The following is a 15,494-nucleotide window of genomic DNA, read 5'->3' on the forward strand; positions in this document are numbered from 1 at the left end:
GCTGCCCTTTTCGTCCCCAATAGGCTGCGGCCCCTCTTTGGGGTTTGAAACGCCACATGCCTTGCCTACCCCGAGCAAGACCATTCTCGCACGTCCCCAGGAGGAGCTTAATGGGAAAAAGGCGCCTGGCGCGCGTCGCTTCTCCCACTTCTTCCGTGCGGGAGGGAGGGCCGGGGGCGGGCGGGGGAAAGTTCCTTCGGCAGCCTCGCCGGGAGCAATTCTAGAGGGTGGAATCGCCCGCTTGTTTCGGGAGGGGCGGTCCCCCGCCCGGAAGGGACCAGCCGCGGCGCCGAGGTGCCTGCCGGGGGTGGGGGCGGGCCGCCGGGCCACCCCCGGCGCTTGAGGCCGGTGGTCCCTCCCAGGCCGTGTGTGCGGAGAGGCCAAGCCACCCGTTCCCCTGCCCCCACTCTCACCTAGTCACCTCCCCGCCCTCTCGGCGGGCCCCTGAGGCGTGCGGCGCAGGCGCGGAGCGAGGCGGTGAGTGCGGCTGCCGAGCCTCGGCCGGGGCCCTGGCAGGCAGGGCATAGGGCGCGCGGGGAGGGAGTGGGGCTGGCCCGGCGGAGCGCCCGGGAGCGTGAGGGCTAGAGCGGCGCCGCCCGCCGCCGTGCGCCCGAGGGCAGGGCTGCGCGGCCCCTCCAACCGTGCTCGGGCGCCTTGTCCGCCGCCTCGGAGCTGCGCCTGGGCTGGCCGGGCGGGGCCCGAGGACTGGTGAGTGTGAGGGCGGAGTGGGTCGGGCGCTGCACTGCTGCAGGGGCCGCGGGCGTGCGGGCGCAGCTTCCTGCGGGAGAGGGCAGGGAAGACCGGATGGCGTCTTTTAAATGGAAACCCTGCCTTCGTTTTCAGGCGGGATGGCGCTCCCCTCCCCCATCCCGAAAGCAGTTCCATCCCCTGTGGAGGATGCCTCCACCCCGGCTCGCCTCGGCCTCCCGCTGTTTTTTTCCGAAAGGTGCCTCTGGGGTCGGGGCTTGGGAGTTTCCGCTAGTCGCCGGGCCCGGGTGGGGCCGGTGCGTGGCGCTGGGGTGGAGGCGGCTGGGTCCCGGTGGCTCCTGAGGGGCCCCTCCGGGCGTCTGGGCCCGGGACGCCCGTCGGTGCCACGCTGGCTCTCAGGCCCTGCCGGGTGGCATCTTCACCCTCCGGCGGCGCGTCCCTTGACCGCGCCTCTAGCCTCAACCTTCAGGCCTCGGTCCCGGCTGTAAGTCTCCAGCCAGTATAGTGTAAGCCACTTGTTAGGCTGCTTATAACTCCTCTTGGTCTTGTTTTTCAGTACAACCAAGGGACACGAGTGATTTGAGGCAGTTTATCTCTTAGCAAAGAGATAAAGCAAAGACTGACACTAAATTGGACATACAATGTCGGTTCTAGTTCAAGTTTTCCTGTGGCATTTTTGTGTTTCATTTCTTTTAAAATCTGGAAAATATATACTTGTTTCAAAATGAAGGTGGAAAAGAACGTGCTTTTAAAACTCTTTAGAAGAAAACTGTAGCTTTTTATTGTAAATGCTTGTCTTATGTTTATACCAATTAGAAAGAGAATATTTACATTGCAAGAAAGGCCTTAGAAAGGTTGAACTCTTTGATGTAAGTGCTGACTGCCTATTATCTGTAGTGTGTTTTGTACTTAGACGTTTTTATTGTTGAAAAAATGACAGGTGGAAAAATGCTGATGAGTGTCTTGTAAGTTGCTTTTAAAAAATGTTTTGGATGGCATGATTTTCTTTTTGTAAAGGTAAAATATTTGTGAATACCTTAGCATGAGAAAAATGTCTAGATGTGTATGCACCAAAATGTTAACACTGGTTTTTCTGGATGAATAGATTCTAAGTGATTCAATTCATTTTAATTTTTTTCTAATTTTACTGCAGTGACATATATTACATCTGTAGTTTGTTTTTAAGGGAGGAAGGGGAGTTAGTTGAGTTAAAAGGTGCATGTTCAGAATCTTCCCAATGAAAGGAGGACTAGTTAGCAAATGTGTATGTGACATACCTAAGTAAAAAAGCCAAACTTCTTCATCAGGGCCGTTATACATACAAAAGGCACTTAAAAACATTTGCTGAAATGAAGGATGGTTAGCATTTTTGGTCTTGAGTGGGCATTGTACCATCTTGGCTTCAAGGAGGTCTGGTGAGCATTTGGATATTGTTTAGCCCTAAGTAGGAGTCAAAACAATTCCTGATCAAGGTGATCCTATTCCTTCCACCTGACAGTCTAAATCCAGGCCAGCTTGCAACATTAATTCTGATGCCATGCTTGGTTTCCTTTTCTTCGTTTTTTAAAAGAATTTGAAGTGTTTATCATGCTCGGCTGACAGTTTTCAGTGTTCTATCTGATACTTGTAGAACATTTAGAACATGAAATATAAAGGTTTTAGCTGTGTAAATTCTGGAAGTGTACAAAAGGTATTAGGAATAAGTCTTGAGATTTTAGTTTATTACATAAATATGAAAACAGCTTTTCTTTTTTATTTTTTAATGCACTTGATGGGGGTGGGCTCAAGGAATGCTATTTGTGTTGTTAGGTGAGGCATTATATATATTGATACCATTTCTGTAAATCATGGTTGTCAATTTCTTTGGGTGATTCCCTTCCCCTCCTCCCAGTTGGTGGCTGAGTAAGAACTGGAAGCAAGACATAACTTTCTGGTAGCAGTGATTAGAAATGAAGATTTACTCACACAGTTGTTCAAAACCCAGAAGTCAGAAGACATGCTTTTTCATCTCTGGTTCTGCTACTTTGTTGACTTGACTTTCCCTGAGTTTGTTTCCTCATCAGTAAAATTGGAGTGGATTTGATAGTAGCCCTTCTATGTACTTCACAGGATTGTTGTGAAGATCAAATAAAAGAAGGAAAATTTGCAATAAACTCAGCAGCACTATAAGTATAGTATAACAGCATGTGTAGTGCTGATATACCCAGAACTTAGTGAAGCAGCAAAAATAGTATGTTCACCTCAAGTTCCTTACCACTAGAAATGAGATGGTCTTAGTAATGATGCCAAGTTCTCCCTGCTATATAGTATATCACCGTGGTGATAAGAAAAGCAGTTTATAAGCTGGTAGAGAAGACTTCACAATGCATTTTTTTTTTCCTGACGTTCCTTACTTTCCCAGTGCTACAGTGGGAAGAACACTAATCTGAAATGGAGTAGGCAGTTCTGATTCTGACACTGATCTATTACTTGAATTGGGGTGATCACTTAATCTCCCTATTTGTTTCCACAACTAAAATAAAGGGATTGAAAGCATGGTCTTCAAAATCAGATCTTTGTTCAAATCCCAGCCCTGTCACTTATTAAGTATTCCCCTGACTTAAATTTATGCCTCAGTTTCCTCATCAGTAACAAAGGGTAAAGAATAGCGATTTTGAGAGTGTTGTGGATTTTGCAAATCGTAGGGTTAAATAAAATAATGTACACAGCATGGTACGTAATTGGTGCTCAAATGATCATTATTATACTGTATTAAATAATCTATAAGGATTTAAACAGTTTAAAGTCTAATTTGGAGTTGGCTTGCATTATATTGGCTTTCACTGTGGCTAAATAAATTAATGAGATTTATATTCCTATTTTGGTGTTAAGATACAACTATAGCTTTAGAAGGTAAATTCATTTCAACGAAACGTGACACATTTACATATAGTCACATATTTATAGATTTATACAAGTTTTAGTACTTAATACAGTATGTTCAAAAGAATATTGTACTTGAGTTAATAATTCTATATAGCTTTCTAGTTGACTAAGATCTGGTACCATTATATATATTTTTTTAACTTTAATTATGTATTTATTTGGGCTGCGTTTGGTCTTTGTTGTTGCACACAGGCTTTTTCTAGTTGCAGCGAGTGGGGGCTACTCTTTGTTGCAGTGTGTGGGCTTCTCACTGCAGTGGCTTCTTGTTGCGGAGCATAGGCTCTAGGCTCACAGGCTTCAGCAGTTGTGGCACGCGGGTTCAGTAGTTATGGCTCAAGGGCTCTAAGCACAGGCTCAGTAGTTGTGGCACATGGGTTTAGTCTCTCCACAGCATGTGGTATCTTCCCAGACCAGGGCTCGAACCCATGTCCCCTGCATTGGCAGGCAGATTCTTAACCATCGTACCACCAGGGAAGCCCACCATTGTATTCTTGAGTCTCAGAAATGAACTATATATTTGCTCATATGACTTTTGTCATGTTTTTCTCTACAGGCATTTTTTTTACCATCTGTGAAAACTTACTGTAATTCATTTTTCCTCACTCCAGTATTAAGAATTATACCAAGTAAGTGGGATGTAGTAAAACTAATTAGTCAATTCTATAACAGTCTGTCAGAATTTAATCATTCAGTGGCTGCCATACTCTTTTGTTCTCGACAGAATGTTGAATGTGACCTCATAAGTCAGAAAAGGATTTTTTTCTTGAAAATTATATTCTGAGCTTCTATACAATGAGTTGTTTTTTTTTTTCCCCCTGAAGCCAGGGCATCAATACAGATTTGTGACAGTATTTTTTTGAGGGAATGTATCTACCTGTGGCTTCAAAACTGCATCAAAATATTCCTAACTGTAAGAAATGTACCTGTAAAACTCTTAATTTGGTGCCATATGCACAATTTGTCTTCTATAGAAAATAATTTAAGCATAAGGCTTATGTTATTATCCAGTTTTCACAATTACATCCACATTTGAAAAGGAGTTCTCGACTTCAGTAAGAAAGAAAACAGAACTTGGTGTCCTGCCTTTAAACTTGATCAGAAAAATAAATCCAAAATGTAAGCAGAAGGGTTGTTTAACATTTCTCTTATGAGGTGGATTTTCATGTGGCACACATACTTCCTATTGCCAATAAATTACTTGGTTAGAAGAAAATTTTATAACAATATTAACAGTTGTGATATATTTGTTAAATTTTTCCATTTTTAGATTAAAGAGATATGAATGAATATCCTAAAAAAAGAAAAAGGAAGACTTTACACCCTTCTCGTTATTCAGGTCAGTGTGTGATTAAATTATTTAAAAGTTAGGCCATGTATTCCCATGCTATTGTGTTTCCATGATTTTCTCATAAATGATCTGATAAGAGTTAAATATCTGGGTCAACTTTTAGGTGAGAGTAAACTTTAAATAAATTATCTGAATATATATTTCTCAATGTCTGCCATGTGCTAGGCACACATCAGAACTTTACAGACATTGTTTATTCCTCACAGCTTCGTGGTTTATAGATATTTAAAATTAGATATCCAAAGTTACATACTTGTACAGCATAATGGATATTTGCCTGTGTGATTCCCAAGTTTGTGCTTAAGGCACAGCAATAACCTTGGTGGAAGATGTTTTGCATCATTGGGAAAATACTTTATCTTGTACATTATTTTCAGAAATATGAATTTCTTTTTGATTGTGTAATTTTAGATCCTTTGAGGTTGGCTCTGCTGTCTTGGCAAATAAGATGTCTTTGGCCATCTGTAACAAATGCAACCCACATGCATATACTTGGGGCAGTCTCAGGTATACCTGTTAACCAACCCAACCTACACATTTTTCATATCTGAGGAAATTAAGCCTGGTTTACTGCTTACTGGCACTTCCCAGGCAAGAGTTGAAATGGCTATATTCAGAGCCCTAACTGGTCCTCAGACTTTCCCCTATGTGTTATGCTTTTCCTACTGTACATGGCAGATCTTCTTGGTAGTTAATTCAATGTTTCTTTTGGTTTGTTATTTTTGGGTTTTTGTCTTGTTTTGTTTTGTTTTGCAATTAACATGTATATTGCATATTTATATTTTGTGGGATTCTGACCAAGGCAAATGTATCTTTGTGTGCTTCAGAGTATTATATTTTAAATTGTATAATTTATGGTTCTTTCAAAGCTCAAAGTCAATGTCAGATCTGAATTATAAAACCCTTGAGAATTGAGGGAAATATTAATACTTTATTACAAATACTATGAAATTTTATATCAGTTGGATAAAGAGATTGCTGTCATTAAATGTATATATGTTCAGTATGCTTGAAATTTTTATAATTTTGTTTTCAGATTCCTCTGGAATAAGCAGAATTGCAGATGGATTCAATGGCATTTTTTCTGATCATTGTTACAGTGTTTGTTCTATGAGACAACCAGACTTAAAATATTTTGACAACAAAGGTATATCTAAATTTTCCAAAATATTTTTCTTTAAGTTGCTTTTATAATTTTTCATTTCTTTTTTGAAAATGTGGGTGAAAGTGATGATTTCAAAATGGGCAAGTGTTTAAACTTAAGAAAACAAAAGAGTTTTGTGTAAGAAAGTGAATTTTAATTTTTAACATTATTTCAGAGACATAAATCAAAAACACATCCTCCTAAATCAATTTTAATCAGCTAGGAATCAGTGGCAAAGCAGGAATGACCCAGAGTTTGGACCATTTATGATGAAAGGTGAAGAATACTGTTACACACAGTTCTTCCACTCAGCTATACCTTTCAGTCTGGAGGGCTAATGGAAGGAAAGAACAGAGGGTGAAGGACTTGATCATTTTCAATCTTGTATCTTCTACTGACTCCTCTTTTCTGGAGCATAAGATGAATAGTAACTTGCATTTGTTCTCTTCTTCCTCTGCAATAATCAAAACTCCCAGTTCCCGTGAGCTCCTATTATAGGTACAGATACATAAATTATTTAAAGAACATGCAGGGATTTCCCTGGGGCACTAGTGGTTAAGACTCCGTGCTCCCAGTGCAGGGGGCCCGGGTTCAATCCCTGGTCAGGATCCTAGATCCCACACGCTGCAACTAAGAGACTGCATGCTGCAACTGAAAGATCCCACGTACCACAACTAAGACCCAGTGCAGCCAAATAAATAAATAAGTAAATATTTTTTAAAATAATAAAAATAAATAAATTTTAAGAAAAGAACATGCAGAGTCAGAGACATCAGTATTAACTCATGTTTGGCTTAATATAGACACAAATGGTTACATACAGAAACATTTATGGGTATATCTATATATACATGGTAGTGTACATGCACATATTTTTTGCTGTGTTAGCTGAGGGGGCCTAGCAGAAATGACAACCCAGTAGCAATGAGCACATCTAGTGCCCAGACCTTGGTTTCTAATACCATTTTCCAATAAAAGAAACAAGGGCTTCTTGGAGAAATGGCTGATTTAAGGGACAGGAAACAAATCTGTACAGAAGAATTCCAAATTATTTATGTAGATATCCTCACTCAAGGAGGTGGAGCATAACTTTCCACTCCTTAAGTGTGGACTGCACTTAGTGACTTAATTCCAAGCATAGAATATGGAAAGTAAAAGAGTGACTTTACATTGGAGAAACCTAATAAATACCCCGGTTATCAAGTTCAACGTCAACAGTGATAAACCAAGTTAATAGTATGTACTCTTGATATGATATGATAAAAATGACAGTTTGCCTCTGTGTTTCCCTCCCAATCATCCATAATCCCAGTCTAATCATGAAAAAAAAACCAAAGTTCATTAGTGGGACATCCTGCAAAATACCTTACCAGTCTCCTCAAAATTGTCATGGTCTTTGAAAACAAGGGAAGTCTGAGAAACTACCACAGTTAACAGTAGCCTAGAGACATGACAACTAAATGGTATGTATCCTGGTTGGGATCCTAGAACAGAAAAAGAATATTACGTAAAAATATCTGGATGAAGTATGGACTTTAGTTAATAACAACTTACCAGTATTGGTCATTAATTGTAACAAATATTAATGTAAGATGTTAAGAGTGGAGAAACTGAATGGAGGATATATGGGAATTCTCTGTACTGTCTTTTTTTTTTTTTCTGTAAATCTGAAACTTCTAAAACATAAAGTCTGTTTAAGAAAGACCTGATGTTGAAGTGCAGTTTTCTCTACCGACTGGCATTTCAGCTTGTCCATGTTAACTTTAAAACACTGGGGCTTTAACAAATTGAAAGAGAAAAATCATATGATCATCTCAATAGATGCAGAGAAAGCTTTTGACAAAATTCAACACCCATTTATGATAAAAACCCTCCAGAAAGTAAGCATAGAGGGAACTTACCTCAACATAATAAAGGCCATATATGACAAACCCACAGCTAACATCATCCTCAATGGTGAAAAACTGAAACCATTTCCACCAAGATCAGGAACAAGACAAGGTTGCCCACTCTCACCACTATTATTCAACATAGTTTTGGAAGTTTTAGCCACAGCAATCAGAGAAGAAAAAGAAATAAAAGGAATCCAAATTGGAAAAGAACAAGTAAAGCTGTCACTGTTTGCCGATGACATACTATACCTAGAGAATCCTAAAGATGCTATCAGAAAACTACTAGAGCTAATCAATGAATTTGGTAAAGTAGCAGGATACAAAATTAATACACAGAAATATCTTGCATTCCTATACACTAATGATGAAAAATCTGAAAGTGAAATTAAGAAAACACTCCCATTTACCATTGCAACAAATAGAATAAAATACCTAGAAATAAACCTACCTAAGGAGACAAAAGACCTGTATGCAGAAAATTATAAGACACAGCTGAAAGAAATTAAAGATGATACAAATAGATGGAGAGATATACCATGATCTTGGATTGGAAGAATCAACATTGTGAAAATGACTCTACTACCCAAAGCAATCTACAGATTCAATGTAATCCCTATCAAACTACCAATGGCATTTTTCACAGAACTAGAACAAAAAGTTCACAATTTGCATGAAAACACAAAAGACCCCGAATAGCCAAAGCAATCTTGAGAAAGAAAAATGGAGCTGGAGGAATCAGGCTCCCTGACTTCAGACTATACTACAAAGCTACAGTAATCAAGACAGTATGGTACTGACACAAAAACAGAAATATAGATCAATGGAACAGGATAGAAAGCCCAGAGATAAACCCACGCACATATGGTCACCTTATCTTGGATAAAGGAGGCAAGAATATACAATGGAGAAAAGACAGCCTCTTCAATAAGTGGTGCTGGGAAAACTGGACAGCTACATGTAAAAGAATGAAATTAGAACACTCACACCATACACAAAAATAAACTGAAAATGGATTAAAGACCTAAATGTAAGGCCAGACACTATCAAACTCTTAGAGGAAAACATAGGCAGAACACTGACATAAATCGCAGCATGATCCTTTTTGACCCACCTCCTAGAGAAAGGGAAATAAAAACAAATGGGACCTAGTGAAACTTAAAAGCTTTTGCACAGCAAAGAAAACCATAAACAAGATGAAAAGACAACCCTCAGAATGGGAGAAAATATTTGCAAATGAAGCAACTGACAAAGGATTAATCTCCAAAATTTAAAAGCAGCTCAATATCAAAAAAACAACCCAATCCAAAAATGGGCAGAAGACCTAAATAGACATTTCTCCAAAGATATACAGATTGCCAACAAACACATGAAAGAATACTCGACATCATTAATCATTAGAGAAATGCAAATCAAATCTACAATGCGATATCATCTCATACCAGTCAGAATGGCCATCATCAAAAAATGTACAAACAATAAATGCTGGAGAGGGTGTGGAGAAAAGGGAACCCTCTTGTACTGTTGGTGGGAATGTAAATTGATACAGTCACTATGGAGAACAGTATGGAGGTTCCTTAAAAAACTAAAAACAGAACTACCATACAACCCAGCAGTCCCATTACTGGGCATATACCCTGAGAAAACCATAATTCAAAAGGGTACATGGGCATCCCTGGTGGCGCAGTGGTTAAGAATCCACCTGCCAATGCAGGAGACACGGGTTCGAGCCCTGGTCCGGGAAGATCCCACATGCCGCGGAGCAACTAAGCCCGTGCACCACGACTACTGAGCCTGTGCCCTAGAGGCTTCAAGCCACATCTGCTGAAGCCCGCGTGCCTAGAGCCCGTGCTCTGCAACAACAGAAGCCACTGCAATGAGAACCCGCGCACAGCAACGAAGACCCAATGCAGCCATAAATAGATAGGCACGTGAACCCCAATGTTCATTGCAGCGCTATTTACAATAGCCAGGACATGGAAGCAACCTAAGTGTCCATGGACAGATGAATTGATAAAGAAGATGTGGCACATATATACAATGGAATATTACTCAGCCATAAAAAGAAATGAAATAGAGTTATTTGTAGTGAGGTGGATGGACCTAGAGTCTGTCATACAGAGTGAAGTAAGTCAGAAAGAGAAAAATACCATATGCTAACACATATATATGGACTCTAAAAAGAAAAAAAAATGGTCATGAAGAACCTAGGGGCAAGATGGGAATAAAGACACAGACCTACTAGAGAAGGGACGTGAGGACATGGGGAGGGGGAGGGGTAAGCTGTGACAAAGTGAGAGAGTGGCATGGACATATATACACTACCAAATGTAAAATAGATAGCTAGTGGGAAGCAGCCGCATAGCACAGGGAGATCAGCTCGGTGCTTTGTGACCACCTAGAGGGGTGGGTAGGGAGGGTGGGAGGGAGGGTGACGCAAGAGGGAAGAGAGATGGGAACATATGTATATGTATAGCTAATTCACTGTTACACAGCAGAGACTAACCATTGTAAAGCAATTATACTCCAATAAAAGTGTTAAAAAATAAATAAACATTGGGGCTGAGCTGAGGGAATAAAGACTTACTCAAACTCAGTAATTTCAAGTTAAAATTCCCAAGTAACTTTAAAAAGTGTATTCTAGTCCAAATAGGGCATGGAAACAAAAGTAGTTGCTTGTTTGGACAGATTTTCTGTGTATCTGTGGTATGCAGATAACAAAGCTTTTCATAGCTAAATTTAAGTCCTTAGTTCTGTTGGAATTCTAAATTATATTTAAAAACATTTGTGCTTTGTTTTAGAATAATGTTTAATGCTTTGATATAAATAATAAATATTTTTCCAAATCCCTTTTCACAGATGATGATTCTGATACAGAGACGTCAAATGACTTGCCAAAATTTACAGATGGAATCAAGGCCAGAAACAGAAATCAAAACTACCTGGTTCCCAGTCCTGTACTTAGAATTCTAGATCACACTGCCTTTTCTACAGGTAAGGGAAAGTAATTAATAGAATTTGCACATTTTGTATAGATCAGTGAAAAAATAATAAGTAAAATAAATTTCTTTTTGTCAGTGACTTATTTAGTAGGTCTTATTTAGTAATAATAATAATAATAGCCTTGTTTTATTTCTTAGAAAAATCTGCTGATATTGAAATTTGTGATGAAGAGTGCGACTCCCCTGAATCAGTCAACCAGCAAACTCAAGAGGAGAGCCCTATAGAAGTTCACACTGCTGAAGATGTTCCAATTGCTGCGGAAGTGCATGCAATTTCTGAAGATTATGATATAGAGACAGAAAACAATTCCTCTGAGAGTCTCCAAGACCAAACTGATGAAGAGCCACCAGCTAAACTTTGCAAAATTCTTGACAAGAGCCAAGCTTTTAATGTGACTGCCCAGCAGAAATGGCCTTTACTGAGAGCTAATAGCAGTGGCCTCTATAAATGTGAACTTTGTGAGTTCAACAGCAAATATTTTTCTGATTTAAAGCAGCATATGATCTTGAAGCATAAGCGTACTGATTCAAATGTCTGTAGAGTATGCAAAGAAAGTTTCTCTACCAACATGCTCCTGATCGAACATGCCAAACTGCATGAAGAGGATCCCTACATTTGTAAATACTGTGATTATAAGACAGTAATTTTTGAGAACCTCAGCCAGCACATTGCAGACACCCATTTTAGTGATCACCTTTATTGGTGTGAGCAGTGTGATGTACAGTTCTCCTCAAGCAGTGAACTCTACCTACATTTCCAGGAGCACAGCTGTGATGAACAGTACTTGTGTCAGTTCTGTGAACATGAAACGAATGATCCAGAAGACTTGCATAGCCATGTGGTAAATGAGCATGCATGTAAATTAATAGAGTTAAGTGATAAGTATAACAATGGAGAACATGGACAGTACAGCCTCTTAAGCAAAATTACATTTGACAAATGTAAAAACTTCTTTGTATGTCAAGTATGTGGGTTTCGGAGTAGACTTCATACAAATGTTAACAGGCATGTTGCTATTGAACATACTAAAATTTTTCCTCATGTTTGTGATGACTGTGGGAAAGGCTTTTCAAGTATGCTAGAATATTGCAAACATTTAAATTCACATTTATCTGAAGGGATTTATTTATGCCAATATTGTGAATATTCAACAGGACAGATTGAAGATCTTAAAATTCATCTAGATTTCAAGCATTCGGCTGATTTACCTCATAAATGTAGTGACTGCTTAATGAGGTTTGTAAATGAAAGGGAATTAATAAGTCACCTTCCAGTCCATGAGACAACTTGATTGTTCTCTTAAACTTCCATAATGTTGATGTAAAATAATAAATTTGACTTTTTTGCAGATGTTAAAATGGATGATTTTAAACACAACTTATGAGAACTGTCTTTAACAAGATCTTTTAAAATTTTTTTTCTTGGCATTGCTACCTTTTTCAGTATATAATTGTATCCTAAATGTGGTATTTTCAGTGTATTGTAGTTGGTATTTTTAACCGCTTTTGGTGACTATCGTCATATTGCTTGCATGTTCTCTGATTTCATAAATCGATAAGAAACAGATGTACTGAAGAAATTAGACTATAGTTTTCCTTCCGTAAACATAGGTGCTGTAAACTTTTTCTTTAAACTCAAAACAAGATCAGTTTTTCATGTATGAAGTCGTTAAAGTACTGTACTACCAGAACTAAAGTGCAACATAATACGCACTTAAGTCCACTGATAGTCCCATTAATAACATCCAGACCCTCCTTTTGCATTCCCCAACAATTATTATCCCCAAGGCAATCAGTGAACTCCCCATCTGTGTGATTGTTTCAGTGACACTAGGAGGCCAGCGTTATGGTAAGAAGGAGAGATCTGGTTTTCTTGGCAGTCTTTTTTTAATTCTGACTCTATTTTAACCCCATCTATGTGCTAAATAATTTTAAATGGGGAGAAATTGGTAAGGGGTTTAACAATAAAGTAACATTTCATAACTCATTTATAAATGAATAAACAGGTTATTTATAATCTGTTCACATTTCATTTTCAGTTATGCAACTGCAAAGTCATACCCAAACTTCTGATACCAAATCATTTTCTGAGAAAACCCACTGAAGTATTAAAATGGAAATAGGAAGATGTGGGAGATAGGGGTTGCTGTATGAAAATGTATAGATTACTTTTGATAATGGTAAATCAATCTTCTATATTAGTTTCCTGTGGCTACCATAACAAATTATCACAAACTGAGTGGCTTAAACAATAGAAATTTATTGCCTCACAGTTGTAGAGGCTAGAAATTCAAAATTGAAATATTAGCATAGTTGATTCCTTCTGAGAGCTGTGAGAGAAGGATCTGTTCCCCGCTGCTCTCCTTGGCTTGTACGTGGCTGTCTTCATGTTCACATGGTCTTCTCCCTGAGTGCAAGTCTGTTTCCAACTTTGCCCCTTTTACAAGGAACCAGCCAGTCATTGGATTAGGGCCCACCCTGATAACATCATTTTAACTTGATAAAGACACTATACCCAAATAAGTTCATATTTTGATGTACTGGTGCCCAGGACTTCAACATATGAACTGAGTGGAGTGAGGGAGAGGCACAACAACTACAAATCAGTAACAGCTTTTTATAGTATCAAGGAGATCGCATTTTGTGCATTATTGACCTCAAATACAATAAACGCTGGCACTAACTATATTGTCATTCAGAAATATTGATGTAGTTGAAAAGACTGATTTATGACCCACAGTGTTTTTTTTTTTACTTCAAGACCCATGGGAATTGAGTCTGTTTTGAGAATGGTGGCAGCAACAAGTTTTTCAAAACCAATCATTTTTATTTCCACCATTTTGTTATATATGCATACCTGTATTGCTAGAAACTACCATTCTATCTGATTATCACATTCCAGGTAGAGCTGTCTGATGTAAATGTTTCTTAGAAGATTTAAAATTATAATGAAATAGGAAGAAAACATTAGAAACCATCTCGTCTACACCCTCTAGTTTTCTAAGTTTCTTATAGAAACAGAAACTTAGGGTTATTATTAGGCCAGGGTCCCAAAACCAGTTATAGCAGACAGGAGTGGAATCCAAGTTATTTGGCTTCCAGTGTAGTTATGTTTCCATTACACCATGTTACATAAAAATCTAAGGTTTGTCCTTGGGATGTTTTTCATAACTACGTAACCTAGCCATTCAACTACCTTCTTGGTAATTCTGTCTATACTTTTTTAATATACATCCAGCTTCAGGAATTTGATTTTTAGGAAACAAACCTTAAACAATGCCTGGGGTTTTTTTTAATTGTGTATTTTACAGCTTTACTTTTGATCAGGTGTTAGTAATCAAATTAGAGATTGTAATGCAACTACTCCAGAGGTATTAAATCCAAGTTTTAGAACCATACAATTTAGTGCTTTTTTGCTGAATCTGCAGCTTGAGGCCACATCTCACTGACAGTTTGTCCAATAAAACCTTTTTGCTTTGACTCAGCTTTCAAATAAGCCTATGACTGACGATAAATTGCTGCGGTAGCAAGTCTATATTTTTAGCTAAATGAACTTCTTTGGAAAAACAAACCTACCTAAAAAAATTTTCTAATTGCTTCTAGATTTTTTCTGCGCAAAAACAGACATTTCCACTGTACTCTTTTGTGACTCGAGAAAACAGATGGTGATGTTTATTAGCACTACAATAGAATTCTTGGCAGTTGTGAACAGTAGTGATGGATCTTTTTTTTTCATCTTCACTTTGCAGTTCATGTTATTTGAAAATGATTGTGTGGTACTCAAAAGCTTGTAAATTTCCTGCTTGTGGATTTGCCAATTTTACCATTTTAAATCACCTTTCTTATTCCTCTGAGTGTGTGTCATCACGTATTAACCAGTTTCTCTGTTTCACAGGGTCTGTAGCCTGTTAGGTGATAGCTGAATTATTGGCAGGTGTAGCCAGTAGTGTTTTGTTTTCCCCCAATAAACTAACACTATTCCTAGTTTTTAAATCTGATTTTCAAAGCATTGAATTACTTAATTCCTGGCAATTTACAGTTAATCTTACTCAGCTTGTTCTCCCAGTCTTACCTTTTACAAGCATGTTAATATACTCCCCAAACTACTGTGATTAATTTTTGATGGAATTTTCATGACTTAAAATCACTATAAGTGACATAAATTTGAAAAAGCTAATAAAAATCAAATAGCCATGGGAATTCCCTTGCGGTCCAATGGTGAGGACTCCATGCGTCCATGGCAGGGGACACGAGTGAGATCCCTGGTCGGGGAACAAAGATGCCCCAAGACGTGCAGCACAGCCAAAAGAAAAAAATACATATCAAATAGCCACAATCCTCTTGAGAAGCAGATTGACTTAAAAGAATCAATACTTTTTAATTGAAAATAAATAGTTTAACAGAGAAGCAAATCTGGCTAGTCAGTTTTACCCTATGATTAACAGTCTCATCCCTATAAATTAAAAATGAACTTTTGA

General features: G+C 38.7%; 1 protein-coding gene across 7 annotated transcripts; it reads left to right on the top strand.

Moving 5' to 3' along the window:
- Positions 1 to 275: 275 nt before the first annotated feature.
- ZNF639 (zinc finger protein 639) lies at positions 276 to 15,009 on the top strand. 7 transcript variants are annotated; one of them, XM_060099157.1, is made up of 7 exons: positions 490 to 708; positions 844 to 946; positions 4,187 to 4,259; positions 4,901 to 4,969; positions 6,018 to 6,128; positions 10,874 to 11,008; positions 11,155 to 15,009. In XM_060099157.1, exons 4-7 carry the CDS (start codon positions 4,912 to 4,914, stop codon positions 12,306 to 12,308), a joined length of 1,458 nt encoding a protein of 485 aa, XP_059955140.1. In that variant the 5' UTR covers positions 490 to 708; positions 844 to 946; positions 4,187 to 4,259; positions 4,901 to 4,911; the 3' UTR covers positions 12,309 to 15,009. The 7 variants fall into 7 exon arrangements, with proteins under 7 accessions (XP_059955141.1, XP_059955142.1, XP_059955140.1 ...); XM_060099158.1 differs by lacking the exons at positions 490 to 708; positions 844 to 946 and adding an exon at positions 276 to 477; XM_060099155.1 differs by lacking the exon at positions 844 to 946.
- The last annotated feature ends 485 nt before the right edge of the window (positions 15,010 to 15,494 follow it).

This window comes from Mesoplodon densirostris, chromosome 5 (genome assembly GCF_025265405.1).
Source record: "Mesoplodon densirostris isolate mMesDen1 chromosome 5, mMesDen1 primary haplotype, whole genome shotgun sequence".
NCBI classification, from domain to species: domain Eukaryota; kingdom Metazoa; phylum Chordata; class Mammalia; order Artiodactyla; family Ziphiidae; genus Mesoplodon; species Mesoplodon densirostris.